At 42.7% G+C, this 21,377-nt stretch overlaps 1 protein-coding gene across 1 annotated transcript in view; it reads left to right on the top strand.

Annotated features, from left to right (window-relative positions):
• The window catches only part of LOC137459767 (ecto-NOX disulfide-thiol exchanger 1), a gene marked incomplete at its 5' end in the record, with an annotated part of 128,085 nt that overhangs the window by 89,012 nt on the left and 17,696 nt on the right, over nt 1–21,377 (top strand). The window contains 2 exons of the mRNA XM_068170523.1: nt 1,263–1,370; nt 8,577–8,633. Of these exons, the coding sequence (XP_068026624.1) occupies nt 1,263–1,370; nt 8,577–8,633 (165 nt within the window). The remainder of the gene's footprint in view (nt 1–1,262; nt 1,371–8,576; nt 8,634–21,377) is intronic.

Genomic DNA, 21,377 nt, shown 5'->3' with positions numbered 1-21,377 from the left:
CCTGATCTAGTGTGGGGTGTCCCTGCCCATGGCATCAGGGTTGGAACTACATGATCCTTGTGGTCCCATCCAACCCTGAATGATACTATGATACTATGATACTATGATAGAATAGAATAGAATAGAATAGAATAGAATAGAATAGAATAGAATAGAATAGAATAGAATAGAATAGAATAGAATAGAATAGAATAGAATAATAGATCTGGTTAGAAAAGTTCACCGAGATCATCAACTCCAACCTGTCATCCAACTAATCAACTAAACCATGGCACCAAGCACCCCATCCAGTCTCTTCCTGAACACCTCCAGTGATGGTGACTCCACCACCTCCCTGGGCAGCACATTCCAATGGCCAACCTCTCTTTCAATGAAGAACTTCTTCCTAACATCCAACCTAAACCTCCCCTGGAAGCATCATAAGCTCCTTTTTAATCTTCTATTGGTGTCCTGTAGCTCTTCAGTAGTACTTAACATTCATCACATGAATACAAAAATAGATAATTATTTCAGAATTAATTAGATCCACTGATCCACTCTTGACAGTCCCAGTAAATCTATGCAGAACCTAACGCTAGCCAAGACTCGGGGATGTAGGCTTTTAAAGATGCCCTCACATCCCAGAATCCTCTTCATAATCCCAGGGTTTGGTTATAGCTTTTTGTTTTGACAGTTCAGGTCAGCAGTCTTCCTAGCTGATATATTGATTGTAGGGCATCAGTCTTCATGATCTAATAAAATATCACAGCACAAGGCTGGGTGGGGGGAGGAAAGAAAGCTTTTGTCTTCTTGGCAAGTCAGTGTGAAAGCTTTCCAGAATATTGCTTTGCACAGAATGAAAATGGCTGTGGGCCAATGACTAATTATATTAAAGGGCTGTGCTTTTAAATTATTTATGTACCCTGGTGTTTACCCTAGTATTATTAAACCCACCACATCTACTTCTACAAATAAGATTTGGGTGCAGATGAACGTGACAGGCGCTCTGTGGGTGATATACTGTGCCAGGAGTTTCTACTTTCATGCAACAAATAGCTTAACACACATTAACAGATGCATTACTTGTGGAGCACTGCTGCAGAAGGAGATGCAGATGAAAATAATTTACCTCTGGTCCATTTAGACCCTGCAGATTATGCAACAATATTAAATGTAGGAGCAGGCTGCGAGGCATTGTTTTACAGGAGGATTTATCAAGCCGAGGATTTGGAACTGCTTCGGATTCAGAGGACGCTAACCAGAAACTCCTTTTGTTTGTGCAGCAATTACTGAGCGTGCAGGAAGAATTAAACAACAAAAAGTCTGAACTGGAACAAGCCAAGGAGGAGCAAACACATACACAAGCAATGCTTAAAGTCTTGCAGGAACAGGTGAGTGCTTCTGGTGGGAGAATAACGCTGGCTTAGGCATGTTAAGGGGATGGAAGACTGATGGCTTCACCTCCAAAATCCATTAAGAGTCTGACCACAGAATATGCTGTGAGCAAGACGTAACCTTATGTGGCCTGTGTGTCTGCTCTGATTAGCATTTGTGAATGCAGCTGAGGCTACCACAGAGTTTGAGAAAACACACTAAAAAGAGCCCCTTGTTATATACTCTCCCATGTTTCATGTCTTGAGTGACAGGGATGTGGTTTTACTCTGAATTATAAAAATAAAATGTTGGGAGAGTTAAATATATCTGAAACAGAGCAGCTCCTATTTTTAAAGACTAATGTTGAGGGAAAAAAAAAGAAGAAGAAGAAGGGGAAAAAAAAAAGCTTGGCATCTCCTGTGTTATTCATGCAGATATGAGCATATAAAAACCATAATCATGATGGCATTTAAAAAGGTAGTGATTAATTAGCTATTACTTAGGCGGTGAGAAGCAAACGGGTTCTGCACATTGGCCACAACAACCCCATGCAGTGCTACAGGCTGGGGTCAGAGTGGCTGGAGAGCGGCCAGGCAGAAAGGGACCTGGGGGTACTCGTTGACAGCCGACTGAACATGAGCCTGCAGTGTGCCCAGGCAGCCAGGAGGGCCAATGGCATCCTGGCCTGCATTAAGAACAGTGTGGCCAGCAGGAGCAGGGAGGTCATTCTGCCCCTGTATGCTGCACTGGTTAGGCCACACCTTGAGTCCTGTGTCCAGTTCTGGGCCCCTCAGTTTAGGAAGGAGGTTGACTTGCTGGAGTGAGTCCAGAGAAGGGCAATGAAGTTAGTGAGGGGCTTGGAGCACAAGCCCTATGAGGAGAGACTGAGGGAGCTGGGGCTGCTTAGCCTGGAGAGGAGGAGACTCAGGGGTGACCTTATTGCTCTCTACAACTACCTGAAGGGTGGTTGTAAACAGGCAGAGGTTGGTCTCTTCTCCCAGGCAGCCAGCACCAGAACAAGAGGACACAGTCTCAGGCTGCACCAGGGGAAGTTCAGGCTGGAGGTCAGGAGGAAGTTTTACAGAGAGAGAGTGATTGCCCATTGGAATGGGCTGCCCGGGGAGGTGGTGGAGTCGCCATCACTGGAGGTGTTCAGGAGGAGACTTGACAGGGTGCTTGGTTACATGGGTTAGTTGATTAGGTGGTGTTGGGTGATAGGTTGGACGCGATGATCTTGAAGGTCTCTTCCAACCTGGTTTATTCTATTCTATTCTATTCTATTCTATTCTATTCTATTCTATTCTATTCTATTCTATTCTATTCTATTCTAATAGCTGATCACTGCACCTTCTTTGGTACTAAGGTGCCTGTGACACTGAGAAGTGGATTTGGCAGTATTGTTTTGGAAGCATCACAAGATGAACAGTTACACAGCAAAAAGAAAAGCTGGTGCTAAGTCTGCAGCTCTGGAGATGAAGCACTGCCTTGTGTGCAAGCACGGCATGCGCACATACACGTTGTCTGTACAGGCCATGTGGCTTGGACACGCTGGAATCGCAGCTCCCCACCTGTGCTGCACAGTTTCTGCTTTCAAGCCCTTGTTTGAATGCTTTTTTTCTATAAACTTTGGCTAAAATATTTGGTGGCTTGGTTGGGTATTTGCATTTTAAAGACTGGGGGATCTGAACTGCTTTGATGGCAGAGATTCAAAATGCCAGTACTGCTTATGTTCAAGGTTTTTCTGCATACATGCCTGGATGTGTCTGCAGACAGGTTTATACATTTCATGGACACATTGGGAAAAGTAAATTATGGTTATTTCAGGGTTGGTTGTTTTTTTGAATGATCATTATGAAAGCTTTGACACAGCTCCACATTTAGGTATCTTTGGACATATCTAGTGACAAATATACTCTATAAACTAATAATTTCAATTCTGGGGGGGGGGAAATTAAACCTTTTATGTTCAGATGCATGTCCTCCTATGAGGACAGATGGAAGGAGTTGGGGCTGTTCAGTCTGGAGAAGTCTCCCAGGTGACCTAATTGTGGCCTTCCAGTAGCTGAAGGGGGCCTACAAGAAGGCTGGGGAGGGACTTCTCAGGATCTCAGGAAGTGATAGGACTAAGGGAAATGGAATGAAGCTGGAGGTGGGGAGATTCAGGCTGGAGGTGAGGAGGAAGTTCTTCCCCATGAGAGTGATGAAGCCATGGAATGGGTTGTCCAGGGAGGTGGTTGAGGCCCCATCCCTGGAGGTGTTTAAGAGCAGGCTGGATGAGGCTGTGGCCAGGCTGATCTGGTGTGGGGTGTCCCTGCCCATGGCAGGGAGGTTGGAACTGGATGATCCTTGTGGTCCCTTCCAACGCTGACTGATTCTATGATACTATATTCTTAGCACTTATGGTTACAGAGACAACCTTCTAAGTGAGAGCTGATGCAAGACTGTATTTCACTAAATGCAATGAGGAAGAATGGATTTGGTAATGGCCAAATCTTTAGAAACACAGAATCCACTCATCTCCTGAGTTAATTGCATCTCATTTCCATTTTAACATGGCATTCAAGGTATAGCTTAATAACATACTTTGAGAAGAAGAAAACCCTAAAATTACATGAAGTTATTTCACATCTTGGCAGCAATTAGATGCTGCAAAAACATATAGGAAAACCTTACAATGCTAGGCCCCAGCAGGGACCACCAGGGCAGACTTTTGAATCTCTGCAGACTCCTACTAATTGCAAATCAAATGTGCACTCATGCTAGGCAGACAGACAGAACAGTAGCTGGAAGAAAGGCAGGATGGATCTGCATTTCTCTTGAGAATTAGCTATGAAACAAGCCTAAGGCCAAGACTGTTAAGTAGCCAGAAATCCTGAGGAGTGCTATGCAGCCAGAGTGCTTTTCTAACAACCCTGAATCAGTTCCAAAATGTTCCAGAACAGAAGTCCTCGTAGTAATGACCTCCACTTGCCAAGGTTCACAGCTTTGCTTCACAAGAACTACAGCTGATCTCTGTGTTTTATCCACAATGGGTATTGAAAATCATCTAGCAGAGTCAAGTAAATGTGAAGGTTTCTTTAAAAATTAATAACACCAGGTTCCCACCTCAATTTTATGGCTTGGCATTTTGATATGTTTGCTAACATCTGCCCTTCCATCTCAATCTGGCAGAGGAATCCTGCCTTGCCTCACTACCTGTGTCTAAGCATATCACAGTATCACAGTATCTCCAAGGTTGGAAGAGTCCTCGAGGATCATAGAGTCCAACCTGTCACCACAGACCTCATCACAGTATCACAGTATCACACAGCATAACTTAGGTAGGAAAGAACCTCGAGGATCATCAAGTCCAACCTATCAACACAGACCCCATGACTAGACCATGGCACCAAGTGCCACGTCCAATCTCCTTTTGAACACCTCCAGAGATGGTGACTCCACCACCTCCCTGGGCAGCCCATTCCAATGATGAATGACTCTCTCAGTGAAGAACTTTCTCCTCATCTCCAGCCTAAACTTCCCCTGGTGCAGCTTGAAACTGTGTCCCCTTGTTCTGGTGCTGGTTGCCTGGGAGAAGAGACCAACCCCTTCTTGGCTACATCTACCTGACAAGGAGGTCACCCCTCAGCCTCCTCTTCTCCAGGCTAAACAATCCCAGCTCCCTCAGCCTCTCCTCATAGGGCTGTGCTCAAGGCCTCTCCCCAGCCTCATTGGCCTTCTCTGGACACATTCAAGTGTCTCAATGTCCTTCTTAAACTGAGGGGCCCAGAACTGGACACAGGACTCAAAGTGCAGCCTAAACAATGCAGAGTCCAGGGGCACAATGACTTCCCTGCTCCTGCTGGCCACACTATTCCTAATGCAGGCCAGGATGCCATTGGCCTTCTTGGCCACCTGGACACACTGCTGGCTCATGTTTAGGCAGCTGTCAATCAGCATCCCCAGGTCCCTCTGTGCCTGGCAACTCTCCAGCCACTCCGACCCCAGCCTGTAGCTCTGTATGGGGTTGTTGTGGCCAAAGTGCAGCACCCAGCACTTGGATTTGTTGAATGCCATCCCATTGGACTCTGCCCATCTGTCCAGTCGGTCAAGGTCCCTCTGCAAAGCCCTTCAATCCTCTAATTTACCAACATCTGCCCCCAACTTGGTGTCATCTGCAAATTTGCTGATGACTGACTCAATCCCCTCATCCAGATCATCAATGAAGATGTTAAAGAGGATGTGGCCCAGCACTGATCCCTGGAGGACACCACTGGTGACTGGCTGCCAGCTGGATGTGACACCATTCACCACCACTCTCTGGGCTCAGCCTCCAGCCAGTTCCTAACCCATCACAGAGTGTAGTGGTCCAAGCCACGAGCTGACAGCTTAGCCAGCAGTTTGCTATGGGGGATGGTGTCAAAGGCTTCTGGATCAGATCTGATGCATCTCTCTCGTTGTCAGAGCGATTTACACCCACTGGTCTGAGTCAGACCTACCTCACCATATCATTAGACTTACCAGGGACTTCTAACTCCTCAGCACTTTTCCTCTCCTTTCAGGTAGGCCCTTGGTTGTTACTTGGCACTAGTTCAGTGTGTTACTTCAGCATATTCTCTGCTGGTAACATCACACTTGCCACCGACCTGCGATGGAGCCGGCCTAGGGGGTAAGGCAAGTCCTGTTTTTCCAATATTGTATGTTTTTCTGAGGTTCCTATTCCAACGTTCCACTACTTAGGATTTGAGAGAAGAATACAATTTTAAGTTTAATTTGGAAAAATAAACAATATTGGAAAAAAGGACACTTTACCCCTTTAGCCTGTGGAAATGCAGCTGCACATTTTCAACCCACAAGTTTTTCATCACTGTCTCCACCAGTTCACTTCTACCTCTTGCTGCAGTGATCCTACTGTTGATGCGAATGCTATCACCTTCTTGCCTGAGCCTTGGCAAGAGATGGAAGGTTTAAGCATCCTGTCTCAGTTAGATTAAGCAGTGCCAGGGTGACGATGGTGGGGTACCATGGAGGGAGGAAAGCCTACCAGACCAATGTAGACTAGAGGCTGAGCCCACTTTCCAGTCAAACACACATGTGGATGCTGGGGGAGTGGTATGTCACCAGCAGAACACATGGAGAGCATTGCCCAAGGAGTCAGCAAGAGGGGCTCAGCACTTTATCCACCCAGAAAAGGAAAGGGAAAAGGTAGGTCATGAGCAGGGCTCCTCAGGACAGGGCATTAGCGTGCACAGCAATTTTTACACACTCAAGCTCTCCTGCCTTCATGTTCAGATGAGTAATTCAGCTGAACTCAACAGAACTGCTTACATGAGGTGAATTTCTATAATGAAGAACTGACAGAATCATTAAACACCTCTTTTGGCTACACCTTGGGGCAGAAATGCCTAAATGTGGTGCTTGGGTGAAAGTAGCCATCTCAACTCATTCTTGCCAGCCATCCTCACAGTGAGGTGGTTTCACAGGGTGGTTGGTTTTTCAGTAAAGGGAAAACATGTAGCATTCATTAGAAATGCATCACCCTGCTGTCAGTACAAACTGCAAGTTTTTGTGAGGGTACTGAGAGATGAGCATCAGTGAACTGAACCAGCAGACCTGATAGTTTTGCTGTCCCCAGCTGCTCTTTGAACTGCTTTATCAGGGATTGCTGCCCCTTTCCCTCTCTGTCAGGACTTGTTTAGTGGCTTGTTCTTGTTCCTGAACTGGTGCAGTTTGCAACCCTGCATAACAAGGTAGGCAGAGACCGTGGCCTCAGTTTGGAAACTGTGAGAAGCTGAGAACTGAATCACACACAATTTAGTTGTTATTGCTACATGGGTAAAAAGATCACAGTATCACCAAGGTTGGAAGAGACCTCAAATGTCACCAAGTCCAACCTGTCACCACAGACCTCATGACTAGACCATGGCACCAAGTGTCATGTCCAATCCCCTCTTGAACACCTCCAGGGACAGGGACTCCACCACCTCCCTGGGCAGTACATTCCAATGGCTAACAACTCTCTCAGTGAAGAACTTTCTCCTCACCTCGAGCCTAAACTTCCCCTGGCACAGCTTGAGTCTATATCCTCTTGTTCTGGTGCTGGTAACTTGAGAGAAGATGGTGAAGACAAGCTAGGTGACCTAGGGTGGTAGACCACCTCTGAGTCAGACACCTAATCAAAATATAATACTGTTCCATTTCACTTGGATTTTAGGTCTGCTGTCATTCAGAGTCATTATTACATCATCAACCCTAGTTTCTTTGGCAAAAAAACAAGGAATACAGAGGAAAGATCTATTTATCGTTCTCCATCTTCCCCCAGTGCAGACACTCACTTTGAAATAAGTTAGAATGAGAGCATGACTCTTTGGAGATTTGCCTAGAGAGTAAATGGTTGAGTGGTTTATCTAGATGTACAAACCTCCACATCCTATAGGCTCCGGAAGGCCGTGGTGTCTCCTCCTTTCTGTATTTGCTCAGTCACAGGACGAACTGCACACTTCACTGTGGCTCCAGACATGACCTAGGACATTCCTTAAAATCTCCTGAGAGTGATTTTTTTTAGAATCCCCAATGTAATCTTCAATTTTGCCCAAAAAAGCTAATTAAGGGGGGGTGGGAATTGTTTCACAGTGTGTATATGGAGTTGGCAGTACCTTCTTTGTTCTTCTGCCACTGGTTAAATTCTTCCCTTCACCTCCTTTTCCTTCATACCCAGGAGCCATGTCAATTACTTAGATGCTTCCTCAGGAAGGAAATGTACAGTAGCGTTTCAGCATCTTAAACAGCTCAAAATGCATCACTCAAAAGTAATCATTAGCAAAATGCTATTTAGCTAGTGGCAACTTGCAAACATTGTAAAGTTTAAATTAATAGCAGCAAGAATGGGAAATGAAATCGTTTATTATTCTTGAGAGCCAATTCTGCACACTTTTATGCCTTGAAACTACTTTCTAATCTTATTATTTAAAAAATAATGACCCAGTCTTACTATTTTTCCTTTTTTTTTCCCCCCCCTTTCTTCTTTTTTTTTTTTGCCAGCCTATAAAGCCTTAAGTATGTTGGTTTCAAAATGGTTCGAGCAAAACCTCATTAGAATTATATGCTCCATCTGTTTTTCTCATTGGAAGCTTTATAAACTGCTCCTTCAAATGAATCAAAGATAACTGTGTGCAACAGTCAAGTAATGTGCTTGTTTTTGTTCTGTTCTGTTTGTTGTCTTGTTTTCCCTTCGCTCCCTGCAGTTAAAAAGCACCAAGGAATTAGCAGAAATCAATGGGCATGATGAATCTCAGGCAAATGTAGGTACTGCTATCTATGTATAGATTTTTATACATCTATATAAACACACATATATATATGTATATAAATGTGTTTGGTCTCAAATTCACTATTTATAGATATGTGTATGAATATGCTTATATATATATGTATATACATGTGTATGGTCTCAATTTTGCTATTAATATATATATGTGTGTATATATATGCTTATATATATGGATATACATGCATATGGTCTCAACTTTACTATTTATATATGTGTATATATATACTTATATATATGGATATACATATGTATGGTCTCAATTTTACTATTTATATGTATGTGTATATCTATACTTATATATATATGCATATGGTTTCCAATTTACTATTTATATATATCTATACATATATATATGTGTGTATATGCATGTGTATGGTCTCAAATCTACTATTTATACATATCTATACATATACATATATATGTGTATATACATGCTTATGGTCTCAAATCTACTATTTATATATGTGCATATATACTTATATATGTAAATACATGTATATGGCCTCAAATTTACTATTTATATATGTGTATGCATGTTTATGGGCTCAGATTTACTATTTATATATGCTTATATATATATATACACTTATATATATGTGTATATACATGTGTATGGTCCCAGATTTTCTATTTATATATGTATATACATGTTTATGGTCTCAGATTTACTATTTATATATGTATATATATATACACATACATATATATGTATATACATGTGTATGGTCTCAAATTTACTATTTATGTATGTGTATATAAACATATATATGTATATATATACTTATATATATGTAAATACATGTGTATGGTCTCAAATTTACTATTTATATATGTATATACATGTTTATAGTCTCAGATTTAATATTTATATATAGTTTCATAGTTTCATAGTTTCATTCAGGGTTGGAAGGGACCACAAGGATCATCTAGTTCCAACCCCCCTGACATGGGCAGGGACACCCCACACTACATCAGGCTGGACAGAGCCTCATCCAGCCTGCTCTTAAACACCCCCAGGGACGGGGCCTCGACCACCTCCCTGGACAACACATTCCAGGGTTTCACCACTCTCATGGTGAAGAACCTCCTCCTCACATCTAGCCTGAATCTCCCCACCTCCAGCTTCATTCCATTCCCCCTAGTCCTATCACTACCTGAGATCCTGAGAAGTCCCTCCCCAGCCTTCTTGGAGGCCCCCTTCAGATACTGGAAGGCCACAATGAGGTCACCTGGGAGCCTTCTCTTCTGCAGACTAAACAGCCCCAACTCCTTCAGTCTGTCCTCAGAGGAGAGGTGCTCCAGCCCTCTGATCATCCTCCTGGCCCTTCTCTGGACACGTTCCAGCACCTCCACATCCCTCTTGTAACAGGGGCTCCAGAACTGGACACAGTACTCCAGGTGGGGTCTCACCAGGGCTGAGTAGAGGGGGAGGATCACCACATTTATATATGTATATATTTATCACCACATTTATATATGTATATAGACTTATATATAGGTATATATATACTTATATATATGTAAATACATGTATATGGTCTCAAAGTTACTATTTATATATGTATATACATGTTTATGGTCTCAGATACACTATTTATATATGTGTGTATATATATACACTTATATATGTGTATATACATGTGTATGCTCTCAAATTTACTGTTTATATATATGTATATACATGTTTATGGTCTCAGATTTACTATTTATATATGTCTATATATATATACACACACACACATATATGTGTATATACATGTGTATGGTCTCAAATTTGCTATTTATATATGTCTATATAGACAGATATATGTATATATACTTATATATATGTAAATACACATATATGGTCTCAAATTTACTATTTATATATGTATATACATGTTTATAGTCTCAGATTTACCATTTATATATGTCTATATGTATATACTCATATATATATGTATATACATGTGTATGGTCCCAAATTTTCTATTTATATATGTATATACATGTTTATGGTCTCAGATTTACTATTTATATATGTATATATATATACTTAGATATTTATATGTATATACATGTGTATGCTCTCAAATTTAGTATTTATATGTATATATACTTACATATATGTATATGTATACTTATATATATGCAAGCACATGTATATGGTCTCAAATTTACTGTTTATATATGTATATATACATATATATGTAGATAAATGTTTATGCTCTCAGATTTGCTATTTATATATATTCTTATATATATGTGCATGCACATATATGGTCTCAATTTTACTATTTATATATATATATATATATACACACTTATATACGTATATACATGTGTAGGCTCTCAAATTTGCTATTCATATGTATATATACATATACATATATATACATACATATATACACACATATATATGCACACACACGTATATATATGTATATATATGTATATCTAAATGTATATATATGTATATATGCATGTGTATGCTCTCAAATTTACTATTTATGTCTTGAATTTCATAGAATGGCTGAATGACTTGCACATTACGTTTGAAGTGGCTGGCTTGTTTTTGTTGTTTGTTTGTTTGTTTGCTTGCTTGCTTGTTTGGAGCTTTTTTTTTTCCCCCTGAAGCCACAGGGTCAAATCCCAGTAAACTTCATTTTGAGGTAGATAAATTGGGTTCCCTGCAATTTACTTTGCAGGATTTATTTGGATGAGTCTCTAACAACCAGTGTCCTACTTGCTGCATGTGGGTGTTAGAGATACCATGGAAACGGCTGCATGAGAAATGTTTTGCCTTAGTGTCCTGCCCAGGATTACTCAAGCTACAAAGTTACACCGTTTGTCTTTGTAGCTGCCACCTTGCAGATGAGCAAGCCTGGCCGTATTTCAATTGTTAGTGAAATGGTTCATGATTTGGAAACAGTTAACTCACCACAAGAGGACTGAATTAATTCATTGAATCATTATTTTGCCCCAAAACCATTAAAGGACTTGTTAAGGTCATGTGTTTTTTAAAATCTGCTGCCAAAAAAAGAAACAACAAACCAAAAAACCCCAAGCTTCTGTTGTTCCCTTAATGGCTGCAGTCAAAACAAGCAATTTGAATAAGGGAAGAGAGGAGGGAAAACTTTCCTGCTATATTTGTCATCCAAACCATGCAGTTTTGTGCTTTGTCACAAACATATGAAAATTAAAACTGATTATAGACGACATCTTCCTCCTAGCCAAGAGAACAAGCAACAGCCTGAAAACTAATTCATTTTAAACATCTATTTTACTCAATGTGGTGTCTGATGGCACAGCCAGGAAAGCAGTTTTGTTTGAAACGTGAATGGAAAGCTCCAATGTTTTTGGACTGCTGTGTGATAAGGAAATGATGTCCTCCCTTTTTTAATCCTTTCCTCGGTCTCCTTCGTTGCGAGCCGTTTCCACAGTGAAGTCGATAGAGCCTCATAGCTCTCAGCATTTGGACAGGAGACATTCAATATGGTCTGATAGCTCCAATAAATCTCTAGTTGCAGCCTGTCTGCACAGCCTCTCATCACCCCTTCAAAAGGTTCTGTTTCCAAACCAGAATAAAGATGTTAATCTACCCAAAATACAGAATAGAATACAATGGAATGGAATGGAATGGAATGGAATGGAATGGAATGGAATGGAATGGAATGGAATGGAATGGAATGGAATGGAATGGAACAGAGCAGAACAGAACAGAACAGAACAGAATAGAATAGAATAGAATAGAATAGAATAGAATAGAATAGAATAGAGCAGGTTGGAAGAGACCTTTGAGATCCTATAATCCAACCTATAATCCAACACCACCTAATCAACAAAACCATGCAACCAAGCACCCTATCAAGTCTCCTCCTAAACACCTCCAATGATGGTGACTCCACCACCTCCCTGGGCAGCACATTCCAATGGCCAATCACTCTTTCTGGGAAGAACTTCTTCCTAACATCCAGCTTAAAGCTCCCCTGGTGCAGCTTGAGACTGTGTCCCCTCATTCTGTTGGTGGCTGACCTCATAGCAATATTAGACTCCTAAGAAAATCAGGTCAATACCTAATTCAATGATGAAGAGGAAGACCAGAGAGCTAAAGTTATTGAATCACAGCTGCAGCTGTATATTCAACAGTTACAGCACTGTGAAACTGGAGCAGCACGAATGGAAATGGAGGGAACAGAAATGATGTTAAAACATTTGCTACAGTAATGAACATTGTAAAATGGTGGTTGAGGTACCTTTTAAACAATTGTACTTTACATCAAATATGTGCTGCTCAGGCGTTGTGCCTTGCAGGTTGTCTGTCCACATCTCTTCTCAGCAGACTTTGTGGTTCTTGCCCTTGGCCATTGTGCAAATCTGGGATGATCAAAGAGGCAAAGGCTTGCTCGCTCCTAAGTGATTATTAGTGAAGTGTGATTCCTATAATGGGATTAGAACATACTTGTTACAGTTGACAAGTTGAATTCAGCAAATGAAATACCTTTACATGCTGAGCCACAGTTGGTAGTGATGGAAAAGAAGAAAGACAACATATGTCTGTATACTGAACACACAATCTAATCTTCACACTGTGGCATATTTAGATTACTCTGTGGAAAATAAGGCTTCCAGAAAGGACAGCAGAAACTGTAGGCACACTGAGTACAATCAAGAAAGCCCATACCATAATCTTAACAAGAGTGATTTCTGCTGTTCTCAGGCTTTCTGCTGATGGCATTGGTGTGCAGCACATTGCACTGTTTCTTGAAGTAAAACCTGGAAATATTTTGTTTGGTACAGCAGGTATAGATGAAAATATACACTTAGACCTATCGTGATGTGTTTTCTACATTTCCATTATGTGAGACCATTCTGAATGGGAAACAAGGATCTGGACAGCATTGGAAAAAGAAAGCAAGGAATAGACTAGACTAGACTGGAACAGAATAGAATAGAGTAGAGTAGAATAAAATAGAATAGAGTAGAATTGGAATGGAATGGAATGGAATGGAATGGAATGGAATGGAATGGAATGGAATGGAATGGAATGGAATGGAATGGAATGGAATTAACCAAGTTGGAAAAGACCTTTGAGATCATTGAGTCCAGCCTATCATCCAACACCATCTGAACAACTAAACCATGGCACCAAGCATCCCATCCAGTCTACTCCTAAACACTTCCAGTGATAGTGACTCCACCACCTCCCTGGGCAGCACATTCCAATGGCCAGTCACTCTTTCTGGGAAGAATTTCTTCCCAACATCCAGCCTCCACCTTCTGTGGCATAGCTTGAGACTGTGTCCCCTTGTTCTGTAAGTGGTTGCCTGGGAGAAGAAAGCAACCCTCATCTGGCTACAACCTCCTTTCAGGGAGTTGTAGACAGCAAGAAGGACTCCCTTGAGCCTCCTCTTCTCCAGGCTAAGCAACCCCAGCTCCCTCAGCCTCTCCTCATAGGGCTTGTGCTCCAAACCCCTCCCCACCTTTGTTGCCCTTCTCTTCTGAAATGTGCCCAACCTATAAATGGACCAAAATGGACCAATATTCAGAGCTGTGGTTTTCTTTTTTCCTGGTGTTTGGGTTTTTTTTGGGGGGGTGTTTTGTTTTGTTTTGTTTTGTTTTGTTTTGTTTTGTTTTGTTTTGTTTCTCCCCGGAGAATTGAGCAGAGTTAACTAAGAGGCTGGAGCAATTGCAATGTTACCCTCCCTGTCACAGCAGTTCACACTGGGGTTGGGAAACCTGAAATTTTAGTGTGTTGCCAGTACATCTGTTATTTCCAGAAAGACAAGGCTCTGCAAACAGTCATAAGGGTGTTTCATGAGTGACTTGCCAGGTACATGCAGTAATATTTGTTATGGCTGTTGACATTTCCCAGCAATACTCTGCATCAGCAAAGGCCAAATGTCAGGCTCAGCAGTACACAGAGCCTGCAATACTGGCCTGGTGTTAACAGAGACTTCGACACCCAGGACTGCTAGAGGTTCTGTCACTGAGCACTCAACTCTGTGGTTAAGAAAAAGGTTGCTTATTGCTTCTAATCTACTCCCCTCCTCCCTTCCCCCCCAACCCCCCTTTAATTTCCTCCTCATTGCTGCACACAGTGATATCTAATTCCCATCTCTGTCTTAACTAAAGAGAAAATAATGGCCAATGGCCAATTAAAATTTCAGATATAATCCTCTTCCAGGAGGTTCTCAGACTCCTGAGACCTGATTAGTCCCAACATGAAAAAAAAACCTTGCTTGGGAGGTGTGCTTGAGTAGAGAACATTTTGCAAACTGGAAAAGCTAATCACATGTGTTGTGGCTTAACTCTGTAGAGGCAATTTATTCTCCCACTCTTTCTGCAAGTCCAGTGGATTTCTGTGGAGTAGGTCAATACTGTGTTTTGATCAAAGATCTCCTGCCCCTCTACTCAACTCAGCACTGGTTAGGCCACACCTTGAGTCCTGTGTCCAGTTCTGGGCCCCACAGTTTAGGAAAGATGTTGAGTTGAAGGAAGGTGTCCAGAGATAGGCAACAAAGCAGGGGAGGGGTTTGGAGCACAGCCCTGTGAGGAGAGGCTGAGGGAGCTGGGGTTTCTTAGCCTGGAGAAGAGGAGGCTCAGAGGAGATTTTCTTGCTGTGTACAGCTACCTGAAGGGAGGTTGTAGCCAGGTGGGGGTTGGTCTCTTCTCCCAGGCAACCAGCACCAGAACAAGAGGACACAGCCTCAAGCTGCACCAGGGGAGGTTTAGGCTGGATGTTGGGAAGAAGTTCTTCCCAGAAAGAGTGATTGGCCATTGGAATGTGCTGTCCAGGGTGGTGGTGGAGTCACCATCACTGGAGGTGTTTAGGAAGAGACTGGGTGGGGTGCTTGGTGCCATGGTTGAGCTGATTAGATGGTGTCGGGTGATAGGTTGGACTCCATGATCTGGAAGGTCTTTTCCAACCTGGTTAATTCTACCCTATCCTATCCTATCCTATCCCCTATACCTCTTTCATTATCACCAAGGCATAATAAAGTGAATATATTTCAGAGAGTGAAACTAATTCACCACAAGGTTTTTTACCACCTTTTCCTTCTGTTTGAGTTTCATAGTTTGAGCAAAGTAATGACTTTGACCTCATCCATCTGTCTTCCTCCAGTAAGCATCTTCAGCAACTTCAACACAATATTATGTGGGTTTTGCTCCAGACACAAAATCAATAGTATTAAGAAGAGATGATTTTTTTCACTGGAATGCTTGAAGCTCTTCACAAAGTATTTTTCAATTTCAACCAGGAATCTTACACTGATGTTGATTCTTCCTTTAATTTTTCTCCTCTCTATCTACTTTTCAATCATTTACCAGATGATCCTTGACTCCAAGGAGCAGTATGTATTATGCTCATTTTACTAGATTGCTCATTTTATGCTGCACTAGAAGTGATGTTACTCCTAACAATAGCTTAGTCTTCTCTTTTCACAGAGTGTGGTTAATTACTGATGATCTTGATCGAAGTCAAGTAAAGATAGCTCTTAAATGAGGCTCATTTTTACAACAATCTGGGCAAAAGTTTTAAAAGTTGACACCCTTCAGGTTTTTGAAAAGTCTTTAATTCCATCATATACATCAGAGTTCAGTTCTTGTACTTCACATGCAAATATTTAAAGGAGGCATCCAAGGGTACCTGCTGTTCACGTCCTGGAATGTGCTGTCCACGGAGGTGGTGGAGTCACCATCACTGGAGGTGTTTAGGAAGAGACTGGATGGGGTGCTTGGTCCCATGGTTTAGTTGATTAGATGGTGTTGGATGATAGGTTGGACTTAATGATCTCAAAGGTCTCTTCCAACCTGGTCTATTCTCTTCTATTCTATTCTATTTTATTCTGTTCTGTTCTGTTACGTTACGTTACGTTAGGTTACGTTACATGCTATTCTTTGGGCTGCCCAGGGAGGTGGTGGAGTCACCATCACTGGAGGCATTTAAAAAGAGACTGGATGAGCCACTTAGTGCGAAGCTGGGGAGGGGTTTGGAACACAAGCCCTATGAGGAGAGGCTGAGGAAGCTGGGGTTATTTAGCCTGGAGAGAAGAGGAGGATCAGGGGAGACCGTATTGCTGTCTACAGCTACCTGAAGGGAGGTTGTAGCCAGGTGGGGGTTAGTCTCTTCTCCAAGGTAGCCAGCACCACAAGAACAAGAGGACACAGTCTCAAGCTGTGCCAGGGGAAGTTTAGGCTCGAGGTGAGGAGAAAATTCTTCTGTTGGGAAGAAATTCTTCATAGAAGGAGTGATTGGCCATTGAAATGTGCTGCCCAGGGAGGTGGTGGAGTCACCATCTCTGGAGGTGTTCGACAGGGCATTGCATGTGGCACTTGAAGCCATGGTTTAGTTATTCATGAATGTGTTGGGTGATAGGTTGGACTTGACGATCTCTGAGGTCTTTTCCAACCTTATTGATTCTATGATCTTTAAGGTCCCTGCCAACCCAAAGTATTCTATGAGTCTGTGAGTAGTATCTCTTGGGGGTACTGAAGTTCCTTCCTCTCTTCTGCCACTTTTTGTTGTCTATTCCTTGAAGGACTTGAGCAGGTTGGAGGGAGCCTAAACGTAGTGTACAACCCCCAGGACTGCAGTAGCAGGATTGCAGCTGAAGCAGAGGTGGCCTGTCATCCTTCAGGTGGTTGCGGGGGAGCCTGGGTGCTCTGACAAGCCAATCTGACTTTTACACTGTGTGGGTTAAGCACACAGCTGCATATGTATAAGGCTGGATGTTATTCCTCACTAGAAATGATGGGATGACTCCTGTGTACGTGTGCAGTATAAATACTGAGGGAAAATGCTTTGGGATGAAAGGCTGCACAGAATGATCAGATATTATTAAAATGTCAGGTAGCTCTGGGCATTGAGGAACTGTCTCCCTGTGGAGCTCAGACGAAATTTAAAGTCAAAAATCTTCTGTGATTCGCTGAGTGGGTGGCTGAATTGGTTTTATCATTGTGCCTCAGAGTTCTCTCTCCTCCTCCCTCAGATGACAAGAATCAAAAGCCAAGTTATGATGCCACTCTGATAGTTTTAATTAGGGACAAAAGACGTGGTGTAATTTCTTGCCACACTTTAACAAAGGGGTTATTGCTGCAGCCCAGATCTGCTTCAGATAGCACATTCTGTGTCAGAATGTACCTTGGTCTGCTGTAGCTGTTAGATCCTGGCTGAAACTGCACAGACTATGATTCAGCCAGTAGAGAGATCTGCACTGTGCTAATGAAATGCTATTGCTGTCCTTTAACATGCTAAACCAGGGCTGGGGTGGTGATGTGGGGAACCTAAGGGGACCTGATCTATCAGTATCTAAGAGCTTCTGAAGGCTGAACAGGTTTGTGATGGTTTAACAATGACAAGGCTCTTTGTCAAGATGGTCCTTAGCAGAGAGTTAAATTCCTTCTATTTTACAGGCCTCATGGAGTTGAATTCATGAGGTAGTTATTCCTCATGCCTACTGTGGTAAAGTAGGAGAGGTGCTGATCTGTGGATGGTCACAGCTGCTTGAATTTATCATACTTCATATGCCTTAAGTTGAAGGAAATAAGGAAAAAATGAATGATGGAAGGGCTACAAATAAATGTCTAGAATGGAAAAGGCAGGGAGCAGAAAGAGGTATGGCCACTTCTCACCCTCATGGTCCTGGCCCCACCTAGACAGAAGAACCTGAATACAGACAGTAAATGAATCTCTGTAGACAGTATCACAGTATCACTAAGGTCGGAAGAGACCTCAAAAATCATGAAGTCCAACCTGTCACAACAGACCACATGACTAAACCATGGCACCAAGTGTCACACCCTGTCCCCTCTTGAGCACCTCCAGGGATGGTGACTCCACCACCTCCCCGGGCAGCACATTCCAATGGGCAATCACTCTCTCTGTGTAAAGCTTCCTCCTCACCTTGAGCCTAAACTTCCCCTGGCACAGCTTGAGACTGTATCCTCTTGTTCTGGTGCTGGTTGCCTGGCAGAAGAGACCCTTTCTGGCTACAACCACCCTTCAGATACTTGTAGAGAGCAATGAAGTCACCCCTGAGCCTCCTCTTCTCCAGGCTAAACAATCCCAGCTCCCTCAGCCTCTCCTCATAGGGCTGTGCTCAAGGCCTTTCCCCAGCCTTGTTGCCCTTCTCTGGACATGTTCAATTGTCTCAATATCCTTCTTAAACTGAGGGGCCCAGAACTGGACACAGTACTCAAGGTGTGGCCTAACCAATGCAGAGCACAGGGCACAATGACTTCCCTGCTCCTGCTGGCCACACTATTCTTGATGCAGGCCAGGATGCCATTGGCCCTCTTGGCCACCTGGGCACACTGCTGGCTCATATTTAGGCAGCTGTCAATCAGCACCCCCAGGTCCCTCTCTGTTTGGGAACTCTAAGACCCTGGGGGATTTAGGCAAATATTGCTGGAGCAATAATTGTGTTAAAGACCACTTGAAAGGGCTTTACAAGTTCTCATCAAGCATGAAGTATCCCAGCCTACAATGATTTCAGCATAGATGTTGGGCAGGCAATGCTTGCATAAAGCCAGCCCTTGGTTTGCTGCTATTCCCTGGCAGAAAGGGTGCAAAATGACAATGATCTTTTCCCTTGCAAAACAACCACCTTCCCATCACATGAAACATCTGTGTTGTCACAAGGAGCCTACACATAAATCCAACTTTAGAAAATGAAGCAACCTGATCATACTTTTCAAAAGGAGCACAAAGTAGCTTTCATATTAGTCATCCATATCTTAACACATCCATAAAATAGATGTGCTCAAATACAATGAGAAGAGTATAAAAAGAGATGGTTTCAATGAGACAAACATTGTCAGATTATTGCTAGTTGCCTAAACGCAGCAGGCGAAAGTTGTAAGAGTAAAAGCTTCGTAATGAAAAAGTTAAAAGCATCTCTCTGGCAAATGGATCAGAAAAATAGGGATGTCAAAAGCACCATAATGCAATTAATCTTGACTCCTGAAAACCCTCTTCTCATTCTGTGAAGGATACATTAGCCAAACAAGTGCTGGATGCACAGAGGTGTGTTTGAAGTAGTTCATTTGCAAGGTCTTCTATTCACTGGCCTAAGTGTTCTTCACTTTGTTTCTGTAATTTTAATATCAGATAATTTTTCAAGATGGTTGACAGAACTTGACAGGCTGGACAGATAGACAGAGTGCAAGGGCATGAGAATGAACACATCTAAGTGCAGGGTTCTACACATTGGCCACAACAACCCCATGCAGTGCTACAGGATGGGGTCAGAGTGGCTGGAGAGCAGCCAGGCAGAAAGGGACCGGGGGGTACTGGTTGATGGTAGGCTGAACATGAGCCTCCAGTGTGCCCAGGGGGCCAAGAAGGCCAATGGCATCCTGGCCTGCATCATAAGTGGTGTGGCCAGCAGGAGCAGGGAATTCATTCTGCCCCTGTACTCAGCACTGGTTAGGCCACACCTTGAGTCCTGTGTCCAGTTCTGGGCCCCTCACTTTAGCAAAGACGTTACAGTATCACAGTATCACAGTATCACTAAGGTTGGAAGAGACCTCAAAGATCATGGAGTCCAACCTGTCACCACAGACCTCATGACTAGACCATGGCACCAAGTGCCACATCCTATCCCCTCTTGAGTTGCTGGAAGGTGTCCAGAGAAGGGCAACAAAGCTGGTGAGGGTTTTGGAGCACAAGCCCTATGGGAAGAGGCTGAGGGTGCTGGGGTTGCTTAGCCTGGAGAAGAGGAGGCTCAGGGGAGACCTTCTTGCTCTCTACAACTCCATGAATGGAGGTTGTAGCCAGTTGGAGGTTGGTTTCTTCTCCCAGGCAATCAGCACCAGAACAAGAGGACACAGTCTCAAGCTGCACCAGGGAAGTTTAGGCTGCATGTTAGGAAGAAATTCTTCCAAGAAAGAGTGATTGCCCATTGGAATGTGCTGCCCAGGGAGGTGGTGGAGTCGCCATCACTGGAGGTGTTTAGGAAGAGACTGGATGGGATGCTTGTTGCCGTTGTTTAGTTGATTAGATGGTGTTGGATGATAGGTTGGACTTGATGATCTCAAAGGTCTTTTCCAGCCTGGTTACTCCTATTCTATTCTATTCTATTCTATTCTATTCTATTCTATTCTATTCTATTCTATTCTATTCTATTCTATTCTATTCTATTCTATTCTGTTCTGTTCTGTTCTGTTCTGTTTGTTAATATCAGCTCACTCTTAGTACACACTTAGCTCACACTTAGTACAGTCATGACAAATTCTATATTAGTGTACTTTGAAAGCAAATTTCTATATTAGTGTACTTCAAAAGCAATTACAGTATTCTGTGGCTGACAAAGCCAATACTAATCTCCTGCATAGCACAAAATGAGTTATCAAGTTTAGGCTTGATTTGAATGAAAAGGTGACATCTGGTCTGTATCATTTCTAATGACAGACCAGACACATTCACCAGCAGTCTAGCATATGGCAAATAAGTTCTTCTGCATCACCAGGTAGAAGGTAGAAAGAAAAGGATCCTCTGAGACTCTAGTAAAAAAAAAGCAACAAAACCATCCAACCAAACAAAAATTAATGACAAAAAAGCCAAGCACTAAGAAACAAGGAGATCTTTACTGACTTATTGACCTAGTTTCATAGTTTCATAGTTTCATTCAGGGTTGGGAGGGACCACAAGGATCATCTAGTTCCAACCCCCCTGTCATGGGCAGGGACACCCCACACTACATCAGGCTGGACAGAGCCTCATCCAGCCTGG

Source organism: Melanerpes formicivorus, unplaced genomic scaffold (genome assembly GCF_026170545.1).
Source record: "Melanerpes formicivorus ecotype bairdi unplaced genomic scaffold, bMelFor1.0.p_v2 SCAF_409, whole genome shotgun sequence".
Lineage (NCBI taxonomy): Eukaryota > Metazoa > Chordata > Aves > Piciformes > Picidae > Melanerpes > Melanerpes formicivorus.
Note: the sequence above shows the minus strand (reverse complement) of the source record. Positions and strands in the feature narration are given on the sequence as shown.